A 26,268-nucleotide genomic window follows, 5' to 3' on the forward strand; every position below is an offset into this window, starting at 1 on the left:
CAGCAAGCAGCCCATCAGGGGTTCTCTTTTCTCTTTATTTAAAAATATACTTTTAAAAAACTACCTTATAATGCTGAGAGGGTTGATTTTGGCATCTTATACATGAAAAGTAGTAGTAATAAAGTCCCCCCATTGTTGGCCTTTTTCTGCCGAGACGATGGCTGCGCTCAGCGGTGGGGGTTTCACTGTTTCCATGAAGTACGTAATTCACACTCTGAATGTGACAAGCATGACTGCCCATAAACCTAACGACTTTTTTAAGAGACCGAAATTCAGAACATTATACTCTCTGCAACTGCACTTTAGTAACCTCGCAGAAAACCGCTCCGAGATCTGCTCCGCTCCGTAACCGCACCTGGCACCAGCGGTGGCGACGCTGAAAGCATTCTCACGGGAGCCAGCGGGTCCCAGAGGTGAAGGCGAACCAGGTGCCACTGCGTCCGTTAAGGAACAGACACTACAACGTGCAGTGACCATTTTGCTGCTCCGCCCCTTCTCCCCACCAAATACGAACACAAAAGCTTGTTAGGAAACTGATAGATAGAGGGCTTGACATTCTAGGTATACACAGCTTCGGAGAGAGAGGAAAGAAGCCCCCCAGCGGAGGGTCGCGCTCTCAAGTGAAGCCTTCGCTGCTTGGTGTTCGGGTGAGCGAGGCCTCCTGTGAGCAGCTGCTGAGCCCGCAGCGAGCCCGCATCTGGAGAGCGGGGCGCCTTCACTCCGGCCACTGTGAACGAGGCCCGCGGTCCGGGCCGAGCCGCGGATGCTCATTAAGAGGCCATTAAAGGGGAATCCGCTGCCCACCTTTCCTTCCCCTGAGCCCTTCCAGGCCTGCTTCTTTCTGCCTCCAGCTTCACACTCTTGTGATTTCTCTTAAACTGCCGCCTGTCTTACCTATATTTTTGCAGTAAATTTTATCTTCTAGACACAGAGTGAAAAGGCTGCTGTAATGGGTAGTAGGGCTTTTATTTTCTTTCCCCTTCAAATCATATAGTTGAGTTTCATCACTTTCAGAACACATCTCAGCAGCCTCTTCTCGGCTTTCATTTTGGACCACTTGTTTCATTTCCCTCCTTGTTGCTGTGTCTCCATAGCTCAGTGTGCATGGGCACAAAGCCTACAGTAGCAGTGAAACCGAGCAGCAGAGCTCGCCTGGGACAGCATGGGGACAGCCCGGGGACTCACTGCCCCTCCAGGTTTGAGGGCGCTGCCTGAGGCCGTTTTTCCAGCTGAATGCAGAATAGCCTGTTTGCCCTGGTCGCTGTCAGCCAGCTGCTTCAGGGAGGAGGTTTCGTTTATGTAATGATTGTTCTGTGAAACTTAGGAAGAATGCTCGATTCTAATTCCCCACAGCGATTCATCATCATGCAAACTTGAGTTTCTAAAGATCTGGTTTTAAGGAAGAAGAGCCGAAGCCATGTTTCTCCCTGGAGACTGGCCTCCTGGGCGGTGGGGATTCATGCGCTTCCTCCCGCAGCCCGCTGGTTCACCAGGCCCCAGAAACCAGATTGCCTGGGAACACACTCTTCCTAAGATCTTCCTTGGTGAAGCCGCCAGTCTCAGGCCTGTGTTCAGGGTATCGGGAAGCCAGCAGACTCACTGACTCGAGGCCAGAGCTCTTAGACTGCAGTGTGCACAGGAGTGGTCTGGGTCTCCTATGAAAATGCAGATTCTGACTCAGGTCTGGTGTGAGTTTGAGATTCAGCATTTTTAGTACTTTGTGAGGGATCTTCAAGGCTGCTGTCCACACACTAAATAGCAAGGCTGTTGTGGGGATGGGGTGGGTAAGACACCCAGATTTCTTAATTATATATTCGTTATAAATGAGCGCTACAAAAACCCATTCCAGTGGCGAACAAGAGAAGTGATAAGCATGCACGTGCAATCTGCCTTCTAACTTTTTAAAAATTAGCTCTCTGCTGGTCTTAGAAGGCCACTAAATGTGAACTGAGCTTGGTATAGATGCTAAGGAACACTTAGGGCCACCTGTATGGATGGAAAACCTACTGATGCCAAAGCCACGTGCCTCGCGTGGAAGTATTCTCGACTCCTCTCTCATTTCTCCCAGCCCAAGCTCCGTTGCCTTCTCTCCCTGTGCCCTTGCCTGGCTCCCGTCAGCTGTGAGAAATCTGGGCAGAAGCCTCTTACCTGATCTTCTGGGCTCCAGCCTTTTCCTAGTCCAGTCTTCCTTCTCTCTCCACACAGACATTATCTTTTGAAACACAAGTGTGAACATACCACTCCCAGGATTAAAATCACTTAATGGCTCCCTATTAATTACAAGATTAAGTGCAAATTACCTAGCCTGGCACACAGTGTCCTTCAATACCTGGACCTAGTGACCTTTCCAGAGAAAATCCCTTCCTGTCACTCCTCAGCGCTCACTATACTGTCCTTTGTTGTCAGCGTTCCAGGATCCTTCTTCCAGATTTCTCCTTTCCCGTCTAGAATCCACACTCCCATCCTGACTGAGCTGTTCCTCCCTCCTCCAGGTCCCCGTAACACATCGGTATACTGTGACCCCAAAGTCTCCTCCCGTTGTGATGTCATGTGTACCTGTGTTTGTCTCCCTCATAGGTCAAGGGCTGTTTTCTGCACTGAGTACTATGGGCACAGCACTAGGGCCTATTTCTTCCCTCGAGCCTCGCGGACATGTTCAAGCCTTGGAAAAGGAAATGTTTGGCTTCAGAATAAAAGATGCAGTTGGAATTAATAATTTCAAAAGCAAAATTATAAAAATGCTTTGAAATTTTTAATTCAAAATTATATTTAATGTGGGATATGGGTACAACTTAATGTTCTGACATTGGTAGACTTGTTAGCTCCAGAAATGAGAGTGCCTTAGGCCTGTCTTCAGCCCTTCACTTAGTACCTTTATTCAGCAAGCATTTATTAAACACTTGCTGTTTAAGCTGACAGTATTATGCTTTGGGAATACAATGAAGAAGACAGTAGACTGATCTCAAAGAGCAAAAGTAATTTTAATAATATTAATAATACTGTGAGGGCCCACAACCTTACGTGCCAGCTCTCAGATGCACTGGTTATCCCATTTGGTTCGCAAAATATCCTAGTAAGAGAGATGATTTTATACCCCTTGGATATATGAGAAACCTGAGGCTTAGCGCGTAAGTAACTTTTCTAAGGTTTACCTATCTACTGGCAGTGCTGCCATTTGAACCCAACCCAGATCAAAATCCAGAGAAGAAAACAGCCCTATAAAGGAGTGATTGTAGAGCTGTCTGAGTTGTGAGTGCCAAGGCTGAGACGAGCGCGACATACCGAGTCAGTCTGAAGGCTGGGGAGGCACCAGAGCTTCACAGAGAGAGCGAATGGCTCTGGGCTGGATCCCGCAGGATGTGTAAGAGTTCCTCCTGCTTTCATAGATTGTAATAGATGGGTTTGGTAAATAAAAATGACGTAAGATGTTGATGTCGATAACAAATTAATGTCAGTCACCAAATTTTATTGATTTACTTCCTGCATTCAAAGGTATATTTTTACCTAAGGATATATCTATTGGTGTCAAAGTATATAATTGTCAAACTAAACCAAATATTATTAATACAATTTTGTCAGTGTACTTTTCTTTCCTCCAGTGTCGCATGAAGGGGGAAAATCACGCCCCCCCTCCCATGCCACAGTAGTACCACTTAGTGAGGTCGGGTCTCTAGAGACCACAAACACCCTGGACACACCCTGGACTCATTAGTGAGCTGGAAAGGCCTCACTGCCTTTCTCAGAGCTCTTACCCTTGGTAATGAAGGAAGGGACCATCTGTGACAAGTGACAATGGCCTTGGAGGAGCGCAGCAGAGGACACAAGCCTAGCAGGCTGAGATTGTTTAGAGAAGGCCAAGCAGTGCTACATATTTCATTAGCTCGGGTCCTAACTGTACAGGAGAGTGTGACGAAGAAGTAAGGAAATCAGTAAGCTTTGTGGACATTATTCTTGTTTCATCTCGTTTCCATGTTGGCCTTAGGGGGAGACTCAGTCATACAGGAGCTCCCTTCGGTGATGCCAGCTGGGTATCTGGGTGTAGGCTGTTGAGGTTCCCTTGCGAGGATGCTGTGTTCCGTTGCTAACCTGGTGCTGTGACTCCAACTCCTTAGAACATGGAGATTGTTCTCTGAACTCATTATGGCCCCATGTCGAAGGAGGGATGCCAGAAAGTAATTCATGTTTAATGCTGTAGATTGAACCTGATTTCAGATGCCCAGCCCTCTGCCCACCTCTACAATCCACCTTACGCTTTCCAGGGCTATGAGGTTTTGATTTACAGTTTATGAAGATGTTTTCATTTACTCTGCGCTCTCTAGTTAGTCTTAGAGTGAAAGATAATCACTCCAGCTCGGGAACTGGAAACCCAGCAGATTTGGGGAGACCTGGGAAGGCCCTAGAAACATAGAGGCTGCGTGTAGATGGGGGTGATGCTAATGCAGAAGGTGGCGGAAGGGAAGATTTCACCCTTTACTTAGCATTGCTGGAGCTTAAAAAGTGTTACACACATTTCCCCACTTGGTTCTCATAATGAAGCCCAGGGGGAGAGAACATCTACCCTTTTCAAAACATACACCCAGGCTCCGATTGCCAGTGTTCCCAGCCCACCACCGCTGAGCCCCGCGCCTCCTGTCCTCCTGTCCTCCGAGTCTGGTGGCCTCACTTCTCCTCGTGGAAACAAGGCTGAGTCATGTCCTTACCGCAGACTTCTAACTCAGTGGCAATTCTCCACTTACCTTCAGAGCAGCACCCATTTGGGCAGCCGGGGCGCAGGCCTGACCGACACAGGCTTTGCGCTGGGCACTCAGCAGTCACGAAAGTGAAATCTGGACTCTCCTGGGGCCACTCTCCACGTGCAGTCCCTTCATCAACCTCTGGCTTGAAAAGAGCTTTTCAACTCTTGTGTTTCTTCCCAGAGGTTAAAACCCACCACTTGCTCTATGGCTGAGGGACGATAGGAGTAACTTACCAAATAAGGGCCTCAGTCATGGGACCCAATTTTCTTGCTAAGAAATTGCCGTTTCATACGACGGTCCCAAGCTCCTCGGCTTCCTGGTCGGGGATGGAAGTTGAAGTTGCCGCATCATTCGGCACGATGGTTATCACGGGCTCACAGCTGTTTCTTGAACAAACCACATCACACACACTCGGAACTCTCTCGAATAAGAACAGGAGCCGTCGCCGCGCCCGCTGCCGTGGCCTGTTCCCGTGGAGTGTTAGGCGAAGCTGACACTCACTCTCGGCCGTATCTGATGTGCTCCAGCCGCTGTTCTCACTCGCTTGTCCTGTCGGCTCTAAGCTTCAAATTTGGAAGGTTTTCACTGACTCCTGTTGGCAGGAAAAATGACAAGGAGATGTAGAGAGAGACGATTACAGCCAAATTTCAGCCACATAGGTTGTCGATACTAATAAATGCCCCTGAAGCAGGCACTGTAAAGGCGGGAAGTTGGAGTTGAGCGGCCTTTTGAGTCGGAATAGACATCTTTTCTCTAAATATCAAAGGCCCAGTGTTGACTCTGGTTATAGAGCTAATTTTATCAGCCTTGCATTTTGGAGCATCCTGATTGTTCACAGGCTTCGTTTAGATACGGAGACGATTACTTTAGTTCAATTCCTGAGTCATAGAAATGAGGGATGCAGACTCTTCCGTCACTCCCCCTCCAACCTGTCAGCATTACAAAGCCTCGTTAGTATAGTAAGATTGTTAATAGCACCAGATCGAGTCTTAAATACTGGATCCAGGTACTGGTTCCAACCACATATTTAACCTTTGTAAACCTCAGTTTTCTCAGCAGTATAACGGGCGTGATGAGATTGAGCCATATGGGACTGTTGTGAGGACTAAGTGAGAGAACATGAAAATTGAAGCACAGCACCTGGCATGCGAAAACATTGGGAAAATGTTAGCTGTTGTTATCATGCAGGTGATTAAAATAATGCCACCTCCAGAAACAGTGGGGGGGAGCGGTGATACTAAAAAACTTAAAATAATAATGAACACTTTGGAAAAAAAATAATTTGTTTCTCTTGCCTCCAGACTGGGGGTAAAGCAGCAGTCGCTTCCCTTTTCTTCCCCTGTGTGTGCGTAGTAATTGTTCCGTGTTACAGCCTTGTGATTTTAAATATCTTATACTAATTGTTAGCCTTTTAATACCCTGTAGGCAAATGCAGAGGAAAAAATAAGCTTTTAGTAAGCTGAAACAAAAAGTGACCAGAGTTTAATCATGGTGCCTCCTGGCAAAGGGAAAGGATATTAAATTGAGTACTTAAAAGCAGGGTATAAAAATCAGGGTAATACACATGCCATCTCCACTGAGACTTGAGGTTGGGGTTGTAAGGAGAGTCAATGAAAAAGGCTGTGGAAGAGCGGTTAGGAGCAGCAAGTGTGGTAAACAGTCGGCATCTCTAACAGGCTTATGAGTTAGGGGAGAGGGGAAGAATCCGTTAAGTCACGGTGGCCACAGTAGAGCCAGTCAGCCATCTCCGCAGCTTTGAAATCTAACGTGTTTCTTACAGAGTGAGAGCTCAGCACAGAGCACCAAGACCTCTTCTGGGGTTAGAGAGAAGTCCAGGTTCCCTTAAGTCTTCATAGGAATGATAGAAACTAATATGTGTATCTTCCTTTGTGACTTTCAAATATTTTATATGTATTGTGAGCTATAATTGTGTAAACTTTTTGTTTTAGTTATTTATAACTCGTGGTTTGGGAAATGTAAATATCCTGATATGTGAGCTAAATTAAAGCTGTCGATTCCCAGTATCCCAGGCTTAAGCTCGCTGGGACCCATGACCACCACACTGGGCGGTGTGAGAGCCTGTTTTGTAGCTACCAGCTTCTAGCCACACAGCGCATCCCGTTCAGAACACAGATTTCTTCCCCTGTGGTCCACAATCAGGGACAGCACAATTTTGTACAACTGGTTTCCACTTTGCAAAGTAGTCGTTTAACGTATCCCAGAGACTGTAGTCTCATATTATCAGTTCATTAGCCAATGGTTGATGCAAAAGAAACAATATACTTTGAAATGCTGGAACACCACCCAGCTTTGAATTGCTACCGAAGCAGCTCAACCTAAAGACTGCCCTTTAATTCTTCCTTTGCCATGAACGAACATCAGACCAAACTATTGAGAAGACACCACTTGCTTTGCCAGTACAGTTAGTTGTGTAAGAAGCCTCTGCCTTCAGATTGTTCCCCTCCAGAAGCCAAGGCCGATGACTGTGGTCTTTTTCAATTAGTATTTTTAAGAGCCCCTTTCTCCCAGGAGCTCCAAGCAGCTTTAACAGGCTCAAAATGACTCTCCCACAAGGTGAGCTCAATGCCGTCTCACAAGCAAATGCACAGTGGCTTTCCTACTTTTGAAGGGCCTCTATTTTTCTCTCCCTTTTAATTCTCATAAAGCCTGTCCACTGGAGGGAGTTTTTCTTCAGGGTTAGGCTATCTTCTCTCCAAAAAAAGATGCTATCTTTTTGATGAACAAAAGGGCCATGAAACCTGTCCAGCTATGAAAAGGAGTGAGAGGAGGAAAAGTCTGGGGTTTTTACCTTTCAGTGTGAAGAGCAAACGGATTTAGTGATGATTATTCTCTTTTATGGTTTATTTTTATATTCCTGTTTCTTTTATTGCCCTTCACTTCTTTGATAAATGAATTTTAATGAAAAAACTAATTCAGATCTTGTTTAGTGGATGGATATCACTCCCCACAACCATTCTCCAGCTGGGATTGCACCTCTGCATTTTATGGGGTCATGCAGCTCAGACCTTAACATCATAATTGTTTGGCCCCTTTAGTGCTTTGTGCACTGATTAAAAAGTTCTATTGAGCTCAGAGTCTTTTGAAAGGAAGGACGCTAATGTGGTGGTTAAAACGAACAGCACAGACAATAACAGCGCCCTATTGTCACGGCCTTCCTTGAAGAGTTTCCACGAATCTAATCAATGTTTTCCTTTGCAAGAGAGGCACGCATCCTCTATGTAAATATGAGTTGGACTGTGCTTGACCTCAGTTCTTCAGCCTTAATGTTGAAAACCAGCAGGTGCGAAGGTAAAACAGCTCAATGGTTATTCATCTCCAAAGTTAAGACCCAGGCCACCTTTGGCTTGGCGTGGAATGAGGGGTCGTTTTCTTGGAAGAGAAAGGAGAAACAGCTCCTCTTGCAAATAAAATGGTATAAGACTGAAGGATTTCATGGGGCCAAGAAAAACTGAACATAGTTCTTTACAATAACTTTTGTCCTGTTTTTAAACCTGACTACTTTTCCAGTTTACAAGTTAACAAAAATCTATTCACTAGGTAAGTTTTGTTGGCCTGAGATTTATAAAAGACTAGGTTTGGGAACTGTGAAGGCGAAACCTGGCTGTGCTGTTTCGTAACTGTCTCTTTGAAAGGAGCTGCAAAATACAAGGGGTATTGCAAGACACGAGCCTTGTCGCTGGGCTTTGTACGACTTGGTGGGCCTGATGCTCAGGTGGGTCGGAGCTGTGCACAGTGGCGAGCCGCCCGGGAAGCATCAGTATTCCTGGCTGTCTCCCTCCATGAGCATTTTGGAGTTAGAGGTGAAATTCCATCTTTAACCCCCTTGCGGTTGTCTGAACAGTGATTAATGAACTAGATGTGAATCCCCGCAGACCTTTCAAAGAGTGCATGAAGGATGGAATTTCAGCTATTTTTTTTAAAACCAGGCCTTTTGCTTAATACAGCTTTTGAAATTAATGTCCTTTTTTGAATGCTAAGAAAACAAAGGGAATTTCTCAAAAGCGTGTGCAGCTTGACACAATGGGCCTTAATTGGTGTCGAGAAGATGTGAGGATGGATGGGGAAATGCCCGTTTAGCTGGTGAGACTGAAAAGTGGAGCCTCGTTATGAGCTGTCATCTCAACGTGTATTTAAACTCTAGCAAAACTGAAACATATTTGCCATATAGATCATAATGACTCCAAAGGAGCCATTATGCTCTATTATGTAATTACATAATCAAAGCATGCATGGTAATCAGCTTTTGGAATTCAGCGCTAATCAAACATACCTATAGTATGTGTTTAAGCTAAAATAGAGAACGTTAATTTGCCATTAGTCAACTAAACAAGAATGTGTGTACAGAATAGTTACGAATAGCTTCCCGTTGTGTCAGATGACACTTTTTGTTTTGCATTCAGGGGACATCAACAATTTTAATTGAAGAAAGAACCGGCACTGAGGCCTTACTCTTTAACTCGCCGTTCAAAAATTTGCCCTACCTTGTACTGATTATAAAAGGAGATTAGATTAAAGTCAATATTTTTCCCTTCCCTGAGCTCAAGTGACACAACAGTAATTATATTACAGGAGACACTTAGGAGATCTTGACCATCTCCATGTCACAGTGCTACAAATACTACATATAAAACAAAGCTTCGTAAAAAAAAACCTTGATATGCTGCTTTCGTAATCAGAAACAAATCATTGAATGTTATTTAGAAATAGCCAAGACCAGAAATACCGTGATGACCCATTAGGAGATGTGGCCTCCACGCTTGGCGAGGCCTCCCACTTGCCATGTGATTTGGGGGCATATGTCCTCCCTGGATTCCATAAGGGTTTTATGAAAAAGAAGGTGACACAAATGTTTTGGTCAGTGTCGCATGCTCTTGCCCACTCAGTTATTTGAGTTGGTTTAGTTTAACTCTAAGCTTAAGAGCTGTATGATTTGCATTCATTACTGAGGATGCAGACAATCAGCATATTCTGCTTTACTGTTTGGGAGGGTCTACAGGCTAAGAGGGGCTTTGTAAACAGCAGACAGATCACGCTTTCGGTTAGAAATATCAAGTGTTCACAAAAGTTGAAGTATTGCCTCTCTTTGAAATAAAGAGTTGTATTTATGTTGAAAAGGTCTCACCCTTAACCTTAATCTACAGTTGACAGACCCTTCTTTTTGGACACTGGTTCTCACTGTCTCTCATCTGCACATTAGATGACTAAAAATGTTACTGTAATATTTAAATGGGACTAAGTAAAGCTTTCGTGGCTTGAACTTCAAATAATTTATTTTCAAATTACTTTTACTGTAATTCTTATTAATTCAAATAGGTTTCTGATTTGATATAAAACTCTGTAAATGCAAGGAACAGTTTAATGAATTGAAAGATAGGATTGAGTCTTTTAAAGGAAATGTACAAAATATGCTGACAATAATTGCTTAGATAGAAATCAGATCTTAATGGGTTTGTTAATGATTTGTAGTGAGCACTGTCTTTACGTTGACTTGAGGGAACACAGGCGGTTAGAACGATTTTTCCCTCTGGGGTTCAACAGAATCTTAATTTTTTTTCTTTTTTCCTGAAACGTATTCAGTTCTAGTGCTAGCTCTCAGAAACGTTAGCAGGAGTTACAGTGCCTCTACTGGTGGTGGATTGATTTGGGTAGGGGCTGTTCTCTCAAGTTGGGGATGTAACGAGGAACAGTTGTAAAAATGGATCCAGCAGAAACGAGCTTGGGTGGAAAGCAATCGGAAGCTTGAGGACAGAGGGCTCACATAACAACAGAAAAAAGGTTTTCGAAAACATACAAGTTTTGTGACTCTTAGATACCTCTTGGAGGGAAAGAATTAATAATCCCGAGCCTTTAATGGGTGTAAACTTTAAAGAACTCTTGTGGCTTGTGAAAATGAATACCTTACATTGGTCATCGGGAGGAGGGTTTTGGGGAGAATCTGTCGTTTTGGTTTGATTTTTGCCTGTTTAGACAACCTGGCTGAGCTGGTTTAACACCAGGCTCAGACTCCCATCGAGCAGAGGGGAAAGGTTCCCTAATATGATTTGTTGCTGAAGGAGTGGGCCGGGACTTTATTTGCTCTTTCTGTGGGCAAACTGTCTTCCCAGTTACGAGTCATCGGGGCTCCTCAGTGTCAGTGGAGTTTCCATAGTTGCCATAGGATAAACCTAATTCTCTGCTAACTGTGACTTGCCCTTTGATTACAGACCTCGCTGGAGTGAGTCCCCGCGCAAATGAAGGGCTTTCTCTAGGAGCAGCCGGGCGTGGGGCGGAGCTGGGCCTGCGGGCCCCACAGGGCTGGCGGGCAGGCGTCCTCCAGGGGCGGGGCGCCGAGCTGGAGGGAAGCGGCAGTAAACAAGGTGTTTTACATTCAGGACAGTCCCTCTCTCATCTCCAAGTGTGTAATTGTGTTCTGGGTAAATTATGGAAATAAAACCAGAAGTTGCTCAGAGGGAAATAACCCTCTTTAAACACAAGTAAATTTTCCAAGGCAGAGCCAGTAGAACCCTGGCAACAAGTCCTGATGCTGGCCGGTTAGAAAGTACAAACCCTGGGCTGGGGAAGCCGACAGAACTGAGTTCAAACATGAGCTCTGCCCGCTGGCTGATTACATTGGACAGCTTATTAAAATAGCTCTGTGTCTCAGCTGCTTCGTCTTCAAAGTGGGGATCGTGCAAACCCCGGGAGTGCGAGAGGGGAAAGCGTGCCAAGCAGCTCGCACAGGCCTCACACCGGACAGCGTGTGCCCCCTTCCTCCCCACCCCCTGGAGATGCCATTTCTCAGTTCAGCTTCTGCAGGAAGATTTGCCATTCACCCCCTTCAGGTGGTCACATTGCTAATTGAATAGATTCCGATCAATGCTAGTGTTTCGTGCAATGTCACTTCAATAGAGTTTATAAGGAAATGGTGTTTCAGGAAAGAACCCATGAGTTAAACTAATTGAAGATGGAATTCATAGGGGATTTAGGAGCCAACTACACCCCCAGCCTCACTCTAGTCCTAACCAGCTCAGCTTTCTAATCACCAAAATAAATGTTACCTATTTTTAGATAATAGTTCTCTTTCTTGTAATGAATGTTCCAGCAACTTGTAGTTTACTGTGGGAGACTTGCCTGTGAATGAATGGGCCTCTTCAGTGCCAGAGTTTTTGTTTTAGAAATTGTGGGGCGAATAGGGAAGTTATAGGGAATACAGCGGCTGATAGAAATTAAAACAGAGTTTGATTCCATCTCCTAAACCTGACCACACGCACCAGTCAGCAGTCAAAAATACCCATACGCGTCAGACATTGCTCCACCTGAGAATAAATTGCCTGGCTGTTACCAGCCTTATATAATGGCTACGGTGTATTGTCCCTGCTTGCTTTCCTTTGCCCAGAACAGGTGCTGTTTTGGACTTGACAAGCATATCTGCTAATTAAGTTTTAGAAAATCGGAAAGGTTTTTAAAGTGGATTATTTAAGAAAGGTACCAGAGTTGCCTGTTTGTACCCTTCTGCTGTACATCAAGTTGTGTTTTGTAACAGCCGAATTGTCATGATATCTATTTCAAGGGGAACTTTATTGAGTCACAGTGTGCTCTTCTGTTTGGAAGAAATATTTGAGGATGTGAGCAGAAAGTATTTTTACGTAAAGGCTGCAGGCAGTTAAGAGCACTGACATACATGTGTTTTCATCACTGCCATTCGCTCCCTTTGCCTCAAATAAATAGGTCATTATTTCATTTCAGCTGTCGTGTGGCGCCTCCAAGTATGGAGCTCTGTTTAATATAACTGCTGTCCAGCTGACCGTATAATTTATTAGTGACTTTTACAGAGTGACATCCTTGGGCCACCATCAGCAGCCAAGGCAGTTAGATATCTTTCAGCAAAGTACTTCATCATCACTCATAATATTTTTAGCATTAGTTTTACAGCCATGTTAACAAAGCTAGGAACTGTCATTTTCTGAGACATGGGATTTCAGGTCGGCCTTCAAAAGATAATTCAGTAATGACGATCCCGCGGTGGGTCTGCAGAGCATGGCCTGTGCCAGAGCACAGCACCGGGCCAGCATCTGCAGGTGGCCAAACGTTCCCAAATGACCTATTCCATAAGGACACTTCAAGGTGATCTGGTCTTACATTACTTAATTATAAGTAATAATTAAGAATGTTTAGACTTTTTAAGAAGCAAACAAACCCTCGGATTTTGTTTTAGTATCTTCATTGCTTAAAACCAAAATCATAGTCAACTCCTCTCTCATGTCCTGTGCAAATGTTTTACAGCCAGGATATGAATGAAACGTGCTACTCAGAATATACTGGGATTCCAAGGAAAGACTAAAAGTATATAGTTATTTCCACAGGAACTGTTCTAGTAAGAGCATGATTGAGTGGCAATGGGCTTGAAGTCATAGTAGGTGCGAGACAGCAGTTATCTGTAAGCCTTGGCTGTGTGGCAGGGGCTAAGGCCTGTCGCCTGTGTTCCTTTTATACCTGGGCGACTCTCCTTTGTGTTGCTAATGAACTTCCTTCAGGTGGAGGGGATCTCCCTCACGGCCCAGGGGACCAGTTTGGTGTTCTAGCCCCTCCAGGCAAGTCCCACACTTGAGACAGTTAAGGCATTTGAGTCATCCAGCTTAATTTTGCCTTCATTTTCTCACTAGATTGGGCTGCCCCAAGGAAATAGGGGTGTTGTCCTTCCTTTCCATTCTCCTACCAGGGCCAGTCAAACCGCCTCGAAAAGTTTGCTTGACTGGCAGGAATTCCCTTTCCCTTGTTCTTTTCCCAGATCAGGGAATAAACTGCCCCTTGGCCCAGGTTCTGAATTCCGTTTGGCACAGCAACCCGAGGAAAACGAGCACCCATCCTTCGCTTCCCCTGACCACCTTCTCTTTGTCGTCAGCCCACCAGCTTTCCGCTGCATCAGGCCAGGCCCGCTGCCCCCTCCCTCTCCACAGGCCTCCTGCGCCCATGTTCTCACCCCAGGTTAATTCCCCGAATCGGAGGTCTCGGTGGGTTTTGTTTTCATTTGTTCCTCAAGCACCGAGAATTACTGTTTATGGTGGTGCTGATAATCTCTTCGTTATCCCTCCAGCTTCCTCCTTCTAATCCTCTGCCAGAGGCCGGTTTGTTTCTGGGTGGGTTTGGCTGGAAGCCGTCTGGGGCGGGCACCCTTGCCCGCGCTTTCCCACAGCAGCTTGCCACAAAGGACCCTTCCGCAGAGCTGTGACAGCAGGTGGACGTCCTTCGTTTACGCTAAGTGCAGCTCTCTCTGTGCCATCTCATTTTTTTGGAATAGTATTTATCTTTGACCTTTGTTTCTTAATGTGACAGTTTTATAAGGGAGGGAGTAAGCTGAGCTGATGTATAATTACACTGAGCTCCTTGAGAGCAGGGACACGGAGCCTGCACTCTTGGATCCACCCTACTCCCAGCACATAGTAGTTGCTTAATAAATGTTCGGATTTGACATCTAGAGAAATGATGGTGGTGGTGATAATAGCAGCTACCAAGTATTCAGTTTTATGAGAAGCTGGACACAGTGTAAGTGCTTTGTATTATCTCTCTTAATCCCCCCGACAGGTCTGTGGGATAGCTTTTAATTACTGGGATATCCCCATTTTGCTGAGAAACTGGCCCACAGTCTTTAAAAGATTTACCTGAGATTCTGCAGCTCAAAAGCAGTCCCTCTCTTCCTCTTCCTGATCAACCACTGTACCTTTTGCTGTAAGACACCTTCTGTTCTGTATGCGGGGATTAGGTACCAGTGTTCATCCACATTGCAGCTTCTTCAAGGCGAGAACCGTGTCATACTCCCCCGTATCCCCTGCCGTGCCAGGTGCCGAATTGGACATTTGACAGTTGCCTCATCTTTTGCTTTTGAATCAAACTCTTCTCTCCTCCTGCCTGTGCTGTGGAGCATTGAGGACATTTATGAGGGCCCCTGACCACTGTCACTAAGGTCAAAAGCAACAAACCAAAGCAGATCAGTAGATAAGCCTGACGTCAGTGGATCTGGAAGCCCTGACTTTCTGCCATGTCTGGAGAGGTTTCCTGAAGGGCACGTCCAGTGCTGCCTGGGGCGCTGGGTAAATCAAGAAAGTGTGAGTTTCTGAGAGTAGAACTGTAAGAAACTGACCTGTAAGGCTGCCCAGGATTTTATTGAGGTTCCAAAGAATTATAGTTGGTAGGTCCTCCCTCATTCCCACACAGTAACTAACCGAACGGCCTGTACAGTATAGACTCCCCTTGTCCGTGGTTTCACTTCCCATGGTTTTAGTTACCTGTGGTCAGCCATAGTCAGAACATATTACACGGAAGATTCCAGAAATAACAGTTCATACTTTTTAAATTATGAGCAGTTCTAATAAGCATGATGAAAGCTCGTGCCATCCAGCCCCATCCCGCCTGGATGTGAATCACCCCTTTGTCCAGCATCTCCACACTGGATGCCCCCTGCCGGTCAGCCGCTTAGTAGCCATCTCAGTTGTCACATTGACTGTCGCAGGATCAACACCAGCTTGTGTTCAAGGCACCTTTATTTTACTTAGTAATGGCCCCAAAGCACAAGAGTGGGATGCTGGCAATTCTCATAGGCCAACAAGAAGCCTAAAGTGTCTCCTTTAAGTGACAAGGAGAAAAATCTTCATTTAATAAGGAAAGAAAATAAAAATTCTGTGCTAAGGTTGCTAAGATCTACGGTAAGAATAAGCCTTCCCTCCATGGAATTGTGAGGTAGGAAAAAGAAATCTGTGCCAATTCCGCTGTCGCGTCTCCAACTGCAAAGGTTATGGCCACAGTGTGTGATAGATGAGTGCTTAGTTAAGGTGGAAAGACATTAAATTTGTGGGTGGAAGATGGACAGAAAACGTGTCCCGATTGATGGCAACGTGTTGCACCAGAGAGCCCTGAGCCCACCAGCAAGGGTTCCCCTGAAACGAGGGACACCAGGCTATTTACTGCAAGTGAGGGCTGGTCCCACAGATTCAGGAACGGGTTTGCACTGAAAAATGTAAAAATTATGAGAGAGAGAAAGAGAGACAATGAGAGAGAGAGGGCACATTCACAGAACTTACTACAGTCCAGTGGACCCTTGAACAACACGGATTGGAACTGCGAGGGCCCACTGATAGGTGAATTTTTTTTCTATAAATATGTATAATACTGTAAATGTATCTTCTCTTCCTTAGGATTTTCTGAATAGCATTTTCTCTTCTCTTGCTCACTTCATTGTAAGAGCGCAGTACATAATACACACGTATGTATATGAATACATAGAACATGCACAACACGTGTTACTAGAATGTTCGTGTGGTGGTTCTGGTCAACAGTAGGCTATGAGTGACTAAGTTTGGGGGAGTCAAATGTTATACGCGGCTTTTCTACTGCATGAGTGGCTGGCACCCCTAGGCCCCACGTTGTTCAAGAGCCAACTGTATATTGTTATAATTGTTCCATTGTGCTCTTGTTGTTAATCTCTTACTGTGACCAATTTATAAATTACACTTTATCGTTGGTATGTATGTATGTGTGGGAAAAAGCATAGTCTATACAGGTTTTAGGCATCCACAGGGGGTCTTGGAACATATCCCCTGTGGATAAGGGAGGACCACTGTGCATTGAGAAAGCCGACGTCCACTAACAAGACAAGATTGTTTATTGCGCCGTCCTACCTACTTCTGTTAGGCAGTCCCTTGAGTTTCCTGTGGGTGACCAAAGAGCTCAGCTCCAGGGAACGTGAGCCAAGGTTGGGTCTACATCGGCCCCCACTCGGCCCGTGAGCGCCACAGCCCCTCGTAAAGCCAGTGCTCCGACCTGTCCTCCTCTCTCCGGCGCCCGCTCAGCTCCTGGAGTCCTGGAGCTGGGCCGTTAGCACTACGGCCTTCGATGGCACGTCCATTCCAGGTGGTGGTATTTTGTCCCCAGATCTATGTTGGAGTAATAGGCTCATGTTGTGGCCCATAGAGAGAGGAGAGGGATGGGAGCCCCACCAAATGTTGCTGCTGGTTTCCATTTTCTAATGTGCATCCTGTCACTTACTTTAATTGATCCCATTAACCAAACTTTAATTGATGGAATTTTTTTCCTGACCTTTTCCCTCCTTTTTTAAAGGTGATGGACAGAATTTGTTTACGAAAGACGTGACAGTTATCGAGGGAGAAGTTGCGACCATCAGCTGCCAAGTCAACAAGAGTGACGACTCTGTCATTCAACTACTGAATCCCAACAGGCAGACCATTTATTTCAGGGACTTCAGGCGTAAGTTTCCATCTCTATAGCATTAGACGGCAACTTTTCTTCCCCACATGTTGTCTTGATAAAGAGATTGCCAAGGCTCCTGTTTTTAATTTAATGTTAGATGCTTAAAGTTTAGTCAATTCTTCAGAGGGGAGAAGAGACATGCAATCATAATCTTCCTACTTAATAGAAACCTTGAATGGTCCCTTTTAAAAGTAAGGCAGTCTTACTTTGCAATAGGAATTGATTGTAGTAATTCAAGGTGAATTGCAGTTGAGTCCCAAATACTTAGCTGACACCAACAACTCAAATAGGGTAAGGCAAGGAAAATAGAGCATTCTGAAAGGTAATCTGTTTGGTTTGAAGATTGAAATTTTCAAGGCAATCTGTACCTGTAAAGACAAAACCACGTCTCCTGTCACCATAGCGCCTCTGGTACGCGGGGGTGTCCATGTATGAAAATCTTCCCAAATGTAATATCACAAAAGTGAATACTGGAAGCCTAATTGTATGTCCCAGCAATGGCTCAGGAGGGCGTCAGGGCTCATCAGGAACAGGAGTGGGGTCTTTTGAAGACTTGTTTGAGGAGAGTTGGAGCCTAACCGAAACGGGCACTGGGCACGAGCCCTTCGCCTCCTGCCTCCAGTCTCGCCCCCGTGTTCTCATGACCCGTGGGAGTCGGTAAGTGTGGAGGATGTTTAAGAAGATAAAGGGGAGTAAAAGGAGAGGAGCTGGTTTCTCAAGCTTAGGGTGCATTTTTGTCATGTACTAATATGGCCTTTGCCAGAATTACTATAAGGACCTTAAATGTGAATATTTGATACAAACAAATGAGCACACAAACATTGCTTCTGTGGGGACTCTGCTTCCCTGCTTTCTGCCTGGTCGGCTCCACGCTGTGCTGCAGGCGGGCTCAAGGCCTCCCCGGCCCGGGGCCCTTCTGCTGGCAGTTCCATCCACGTCATCTCAAATAAGACCAATTACAAAGATACACCCAAGTTAAACTGGATTATTTTTATAAAGTTTTTTATGATTTTCATTGTGACTTGAAATTCTGATGAATTTTTGGTTTTCTCTCATAATTTGGAACCACTGTGTTTTTAAGGCCTCCGATATTTAGAGACAATTTAAAATCTTGTAAGTCCTGCTCCCTGAACTTCCAGGGCTCAAGGGGCCTCAGGGCCCACCTTCCCCTTTCCTTTTCCTCTCACCTCTAACTCTGATAGAGCACCCAGGGCTCAACTCTGACTGCACTGGGACTGGGGCGGAGGGCGTGGTGCGTGTGCGTGTGCGTGCACGTGCGCATGGACTTTCACACCCACACGTGCACCCATGTGTGTCAGTTTCCTTCGGACAGGGTTACTTGTCTCCAAGTGTTTAGTACAGAAGCCCAAACAGTGCTCAGGAAGTGCCAGGGCTACGCCCCCAACAGGTGCAGAGAGACTGTTTCTACTCTGCGGCTGCCCTGTTAGCCACCTGGCATCTCCCCCACCTGGTAAGGAAGGTAGACTGTCGCCGTCTTCTCACAAGCCCTGTGCTTTGTTTCGCAGCTTTGAAGGACAGCAGGTTTCAGCTGCTGAATTTTTCCAGCAGTGAACTCAAAGTGTCGCTGACAAATGTCTCCATTTCTGATGAAGGAAGATACTTTTGCCAGCTCTACACCGACCCCCCACAGGAAAGTTACACCACCATCACAGTACTGGGTAAGAGACCCGGGGTTGTCCTGGGAAACGGAGGGGGTGGCTCTCACCTCCAGATGGCTTCCAACGGCAGGGAAAAGGTTAATGGCGAATTGTACTCTTCCACTGAGTTTTAGGAGGAATCACTGCCCATCTTGCTGACTTTTTAAATAGCCTGTTTTAGCAAACACTCTAAGGAATGGCAGTCAGCAGTCTTTGCAGATTCCACCTGCTCTTGGGTTTTAAATCTCAAGCTTCAGAAGCAAAGATCAGGAGCACTTGGAACCCTCAGATGAATCGCTCACCATGTGGATGTCATTGCTTCTCACTACTGAAGTTTTCTTCTGTGCAGGAGAGGGGCAGTGGCTCCCGCGACTGTGCCCGTGGCAGAGCCCTGCTCCAAGGACCGCTTGATGGTGTCACCTTCTGCATTACACCCCCTTCAGTGCTCTCCTTTTCTTTAGCTTTACTTATTGCCTCGCTCACTGCGTATACTCTAGATTATGCTGTAAAAATCATATCTCATGAACATGTACTTTGCCACAAATTGCAGCCATTGGTCATAAAAGAATTAGGAGCTTCTCGGGAGAAGGCTGATAATAAGGGAGCAGTAGACAGGCTGCCGGGCACCGCTAGAGAGGCCAGCGCCTTCCTTTCTGGTCACGAGATTGTGACTTTCAGCAAAATTCCCGTGGCCAGGTTTCTGCATGTGTATTTTGAGGTAGTGAGCAGATACCCCTGTGTTGGAGGTGGTCGAATCAGTCCCCTTGAGACAAACTTATACGCCAGTGCACAACTCCAGCTGACCAGGTTTTTGAAACCAAGTTTTCAAGGACTTGCGCTGCAGCTCGAGGCAGGACCTCTGATTTACACCTTTGGGAAGACGATGAATCACAGTCTATTTGGGGCGCAGGCTGCAGCTTTCAGCGTAATGATATGAAGATTAAGGAGTAAAGATAAATATGAAGGACGGTTTTGCTTGGTGTGTGTGACCATATATGTATTTATGGATGTACACATTGAGCTCCTGCCTCATCACTTTATTTAAACACAGCTGTAAAAGGGAAAACATTTTTTTATTCATTAAACTAAAACATGCCCCTAACGCTCATATACATGTTCTTGATGAGAGGAATACTGACTTTGGAAAGTCACCTGTCAAGTCTGTCCGCCCGGTTTCCACTGTGGTCTGTGTTTAACGGTGGACGGCGCTCAGGAGTGCCTCCTTGTCCGTGTCAGACCTGCAGACCAGTGAGCACAGGTTTGGCTGGGACGACTACGCTGGTATTTTGAAAATGTACCAGAATCATAAACATACATTTGACTTTTCTGTCCATCTACGTGTACAGAAGCATCTGAAAATGCTGTTTGCTTATTAAAGTAAGTCATTAGCAGCATAGACTTCAACTGGACAATCCACCCATTAACCCACCGTAGTTTATGGCTTTTCCACAAATGTAACAGCAATCAAATTGAATATACTTACAGAATTTTGAATTTTCAGATTGTTTTGTTACATTTACCTTTAAGTATGAATGTCTTTATTTCAAAGAAAGAAGTGGTAGTAACAGAGGTCAGTCATCTGCCCAGCTACAAAGCACAGGGAGAATCCAGAATCATAGGCTGAAGCAGACCTTAGTATTGTCTTGTAACCTTTTTTTAAAAAATATATCTTTATTGATTTCAGAGAGAGGAAAGGAGAAGAAGAGAGATAGAAACATCAATGATGAGAGAGTCATTGATCAGCTGCCTCCTGCACGCCCCTAACTGGGGATCAAGCCCACAACCTGGGCATGTGCCCTGACCGGGAATCAAACCTCAGTTGCCTGCATCCTAGGTCGATGCTCAGCCACTGAGCCACGCCCTGCTGGGCTGTCTTGTAACCTTTGCATCTTCTAGTCTAGATTTCTTTCAATAAAATCCCAAAAACTACTGTTTCAAGATTTTTTTCCCTAAAGGAGCACATCTTTTGTTTTTAGGATTATATCTGGCCATTGGCAAGCAGTGACTACCTGTCAGTTTCCAGTGTCTGGTACATTTGTCCTCAGCCCCGCTGGATGGGCAGTCTGACTGTGCACACCCAGTGCTCTGTCAGCCCCGCCGGATGGGCAGTCTGACTGTGCACACCCAGTGCTCTGTCAGCCCCGCCGGATGGGCAGTCTGACTGTGCACACCCAGTGCTCTGTCAGCCCCGCCGGATGGGCAGTCTGACTGTGCACACCCAGTGCTCTCTCAGCCCCGCCGGATGGGCAGTCTGACTGTGCACACCCAGTGCCCACTCAGCCCCGCCGGATGGGCAGTCTGACTGTGCACACCCAGTGCCCACTCAGCCCCGCCGGATGGGCAGTCTGACTGTGCACACCCAGTGCCCACTCAGCCCCGCCGGATGGGCAGTCTGACTGTGCACACCCAGTGCTCGCTCAGCCCCGCCGGATGGGCAGTCTGACTGTGTGCCCAGTGCGTGGGCATCAGCAGGCAGCACTAGACTTTGAGAGGGGTTCTGTCTTTCAAAGGTAATGCTTTCAGAGGTCTGATTATTCAGAAGTAATAGGTTCCTGCCTGTATTGTATGGAAGCATTAACTTAAATATACTTGAAAGTAATACTAGTAGATGCTCCTTTTGCAGATATTATGCATTCATGTAATATTCTCTCTATTGAAGTTACTGTAGGATTTCCTGATGGAGTAAAATTGTTGTCATCAGTGTGTGAGTCTTTCATATTCCAAAATCTGACAATTTCCACTGATACTCATGTATTCAGCCCTTCTCCTAAGGTTTAGAATTTGTAGATACTGTAAGGAAAGAAGGAGGGCACATTAGCATCTTCATTTCTACCCACAGTTCTCCGGGGAGGACTCTGTATGGACCCACAAGCTGCCCTGCCTCTCGACAGGGGGAGATGTCATTTCAGTGCATGTGTCTATTAGTTTGAAGCATCAGCAAAAAAATTCAGCATCATTATAAGACATAGCGATGGGTACTGGTTAGTTACTATCATGTTTTTGTTCTTGCCCATGTAAACCCTGAAAACGCCTGTGATATTTTCATGCATTTCTCTCTCCAGCTCACCGTGTAGGACTCTCTCTACTGCTGCCCATCGGAGGAGATGGGCGAGAGAAAATCCACTGCTTAAGATTAGTACAGTTACTGGTGACAGTAGCCGATATTATACACCCTGTCCTTCCAGGATTAGTGTTCACTCTTAAGATTCCAGGAACAGGAGAAACTAATTATTTTAAAGGGTCTTAGAGTGAGATTGCACATGCTGATCGGTTTTAAGGCTCCTCTCTCGTAATTAAGGTGACTCATCTGATATTGCTGATTTTTAGGGTTGTGGGCGTAATGTTTATAATTGACTCTTACAGACTCGAGGTTAGCTAGGAAGAAACTTGACATTTCTTTGCTGTTTTCTAGTATTTCCTTCTGTGTGATTTTCATTCAGGTTTTCCTCTACATGCACTTCTTAGATATATCTGTGGCTATTTTCATTAATGGCCGCAGGCAGTTTTTACTAAATGTGACTGTTTAGTGGACCGTGTATAAGTGTATTCTCTAGTTAGCAGCAGTTTTAATTCATTTTTTATAAATGGATTTTTACACTTTACTAACTCTTTTGTATTAGAGTAGACATTATGAAGTTAAAGGGAAAATAGGATAGAATTAATAGACACCCCCCTTCAACCCTGCCTTTTGGGAATGATATACCTGAATCACTTTATTTGTATTTTCCAAAGCTTTCTTGCTCCTAAAAAAACAGCAACAAAAAAAGCCTGGTCCCTGGTCGGTGTGGCTCAGTTGGTTGGAGTGTCATCCAGTACACCAGAAGGTTACGGGTTTGATTCCCAGTCAGGGCAGGTCCGGTAGGCAACCAGTCTCTCTCTCTCCCTCTCTCCCTGTCCCTTCCCCTCTCCCTAGAATCAATAAGCATATCCTCAGGTGAGGATTTAAAAAAATCTGAGAGAAGTCAACTTTATAACTGATGTCAATATAAGCCACTGGGACTCACATTATCAAATTGTATATTATATTTATAAACCAAACAACTTCTATTCTTGACTGTTTCTAATCTTAGTAAAGATCAAAAATACTGGTCACAGTCTTGAGAAAACTGTTTGTGGACTTGGAAAAAATCATTTAACTACTCAGGATGTTCTCCACAATAAAGAAGTCCTTTATTTTTCTATATTGGTCAGTTTCCAACACTTTTGAAGCTTTCTACAAGTTCACTCAGCCATAAATTAAAGATGACCTCAGCTCTTCAGCAAGATAATCCTGGGAGTTAGCAGTGTTAGGGAGTCGCCAGGAGGGTTAGGGAACTTTAGAGGACAGCTGACCCCTGAACAATGGGGTTAGGGGCACCGACCCTGCACAGTGGAAAATCCACGTATAACTTCTGACTCCCCCCGAACGTAACTGCTAAGAGCCTACTGTTGACAAATAGCGCAGCAGTCCATTAACACGTATTTTGGATGTCACATGTGTTATATACTGTATTCTTACATTAAGGTAAGCTAGAGAAAAAATATTATTAAAATCATAAGGAAGAGAAAATATATTTACAGTATTTATTGAAAAAAATCTGCCATAAGTGGGCCCACACAATTCAAACTTGTGATGTTCAAGGGTCAACTGTGTGTTTGCTGCGGAAAAGGAGGCGTCGACGTGGAAAACGCTGACAGCGGGTGACCCTGATAAGGACCTGTTTGCTCCAGGCCCGGTCAGCCCCCAGACAAGGTCTGAGGCGCTCGGCCAGTTTTCCCCTCCTCGTTTCTTCCTGCCCCTTTCTAGTCCTTGCTCTGCACCAGCAGACCCTCTGGCTAACATGGAAGGAGCACGTGTCACCTTGATGACATCTCCGCCCTAGGAATTAGTGTCTCCGCCACTCAGAGGCCACCAACCATGCATAGCTGGTGCAGGTGATGAGGAAAGCTGAGGGGTCCTCAGGCTCAGCCGGAACCAGGAGAGAATGAAGGGACATACCCAGCATGACACAGAAAGCAAATATGTGACAAAGACCGTGCTTGAGACTGACTGCCGTGGAGACAGGACAGTGACACAGGCTGGGACTTCCACCGACTGGATGTGTTCCCATCCCGAAGATCCCACGCCGCCCCAGAGTGACCTTCGGTGCGTTTTCCCTGAGCCACGCGGCAGACCGGACCCTGGCCTCCGCCCCGCTGTAGTGTTTGCAGGCACCCGAGCCTCGTGCTGTGGCAGCCGTGGCCGGCGGCCTGTCACACCCTCGGGCCCTCCTCCTCGCACAGCCCCTGCGTGATTTGAGGTTCCTTCAGTTGAGTGGCTTCCCATCGATTACGTTTCCCGGTTACATTTTCCGTTGGGCGTCATTGCATGTCATCAGGAATTATTTTCACCACTTTGTTTTTATTTTCACCTGGATATTGTTTGACTTTCCTGTCTACATTTGTGGGGAGGACATTCCTAGGTTTTCACTCCTTAGTTGTTTCCTTTTATCATCTCTCATTCTGTTCCTCATAGTTTGCCAAGATCTAGTTATCGTTAGGCTTGGACAGTAGGATTTCCTCGCTGTTCCTGTCACACGCACTCGGAATTCGGTAGTCGCTGGCCCTGAACACCCAGTGTCTCTGCGGTCCCTCCCCGCTGTCCCGCTTACCTTTGTAACTGCCTTTCTGTGTCTCTCAAATGCTGGCAGATGTGCAGCTCCAGTTGGATATTAGACCATCTCTCTGTATGCTTATTTTTTCTTAAAATGTGAGCTAGGGTAGTTCTTTCTCGCGTTTACTCATTTGGGCCATATCACTTTAGCAACACATCCAACTGAGCAAATGTGCCTTTTTTCTGTTTCACGGGGAACAAAGCAGAGGCCTGGTTTTCCTAATAGTTACGCCCCCCACCACCACACTCTCTTGCTGAGAAACATATACAGCAAATCATTTACTTTTCCATCTTTCTCTACAGGCATTTTCACCTGCTTTAATTCCGTGTAAAAGTCTTCCTGTGGGCAGAATTTTCACATTGGACTAGAACAGTTGGAAATCCCAAATACACGGTTTAATCCCATAATTTTTTGAAGCCTGTCAGATTTATTATTCAACTTGATCATCAGGATGGCATGTTTATACATATTTAATTCCTTGTTTCTCTTCTGAGTTGAGGAACTTATTAATCTTCAGTCTCAGAACTGTCGTTGCTTATTCATGGTGGCCAGGGCCATACTCTTAGATCCACGCTGCTGAATTCAGGGTTCTCACTGATTGCTCTTTCAAGCAGCTACCTGCCACCTTGTAGAATTCTCACTGTTGGCTCAGTTTCATAAAAGATAACATGCTTTCCCCATTGTCAGCATCACCCTACATACTCCTGATCTGATATTCAGTATTTCAGCCCCAAAATATTTTATTCAGTTTTAGTACACATAAGTTTAATATGCTTAGAGAAGGGTGGTTTTAATTCTGTTACATAAAACTACTTGCAACTACTTAATAGTTCTTTCACCTTTGATTTCTAAAATCTGGAGCATTCTATTTTAGAATACGGACAGTTACTGCAGATAACTGGATGTCCTATGTTTCTGCATCTATGAGTGTTAATTGAATGGAGCTGGTTCTGAGGCACACTTTTCTGTGTATGTCCATGGTGAGTGATCCTTTTAAGAGACTCCAAGTTTCTGATCTTTGCCAGTTGACTGTGGAATCTTTCATATGAAGGTTGAAATCCAAGGGTTGAGTTTAAGGAGAAATATTTCTTTCAGAGGCGTCTAGGTAAGGTGATAACTCAAATTGTGTCTACTCCTCTTACTTTTATATCTACTGCTGGTCAGTTTTTTAATGCCTGATCTTTAACTAACCTAATGTCTACATAGTTATAGCTTGGTCACTGATAACTTAGGAGTGGGAGATTGGTCATTTTGTAAGATACTTTAGGACAGACATTCTGACTTGAATGATTGTGCATAATTCACTTTATTTAATGGTGACTCTGCATTTCTTTTTTTCCCTCCAGTGGCAGTTTGTTTGTTTTAAATTCCATCAGAAATGTTCATTATTTGTCTCCAATTTCAATAGCAACGGTGCTAGTTTCTAATGAATAGAAGAATACGTCCAGAAGTAGACTCTGTGTTTAAAAAGCACACGTTTAATTTGCAGTCCCACCCCGTAATCTGATGATCGATATCCAGAAAGACACTGCTGTGGAGGGTGAGGAGATTGAAGTCAACTGCACTGCCATGGCCAGCAAGCCGGCCACGACCATCCGGTGGTTCAAGGGCAACAAGGAGCTGAAAGGTGAGTGCACTGCCTGCACTGCGGTCTGCCGTCCGCGCGGCCCCAGCGGGGCCTCCTGGGAAATGCAAGACACAGCTCATGCCCCCAGCAGAAATATCCATGGAGGTATGGTTTATCGTCACTTGCTAAACGCGTCGGAGGCAAAGCATGACTGCATTTTCTTGTTCTAATTCGTGTCCTCATGCTGGGGTTGGAGGTTTGTGGCGGTGTCACTGTAAACTGGGACTCTGTCACCAGGAGGACTGCTGTTAGAGTTGTCCCCCGGGCTCAGGCTGTCCTGTTGTTCCCTCAGTTCTCATTGCTTGTGCCCTATGACTCAGGGTGGTCAGAACTCCAAATCCTCATGTTACACA

The 26,268-nt window shown here is 45.4% G+C and overlaps 1 protein-coding gene across 4 annotated transcripts in view; it reads left to right on the forward strand.

Annotated features, from left to right (window-relative positions):
* Positions 1-26,268, forward strand: part of CADM1 (cell adhesion molecule 1) — a 322,197-nt gene that overhangs the window by 245,880 nt on the left and 50,049 nt on the right. For all 4 annotated transcript variants that reach the window (XM_081155505.1, XM_081155504.1, XM_081155506.1 and 1 more), the window contains 3 exons: positions 16,848-16,994; positions 18,524-18,676; positions 25,778-25,915. In XM_081155505.1, the coding sequence (XP_081011631.1) occupies positions 16,848-16,994; positions 18,524-18,676; positions 25,778-25,915 (438 nt within the window). The remainder of the gene's footprint in view (positions 1-16,847; positions 16,995-18,523; positions 18,677-25,777; positions 25,916-26,268) is intronic.

This window comes from Miniopterus schreibersii, assembly GCF_964146895.1.
Source record: "Miniopterus schreibersii genome assembly, chromosome: 12".
NCBI lineage: Eukaryota > Metazoa > Chordata > Mammalia > Chiroptera > Miniopteridae > Miniopterus > Miniopterus schreibersii.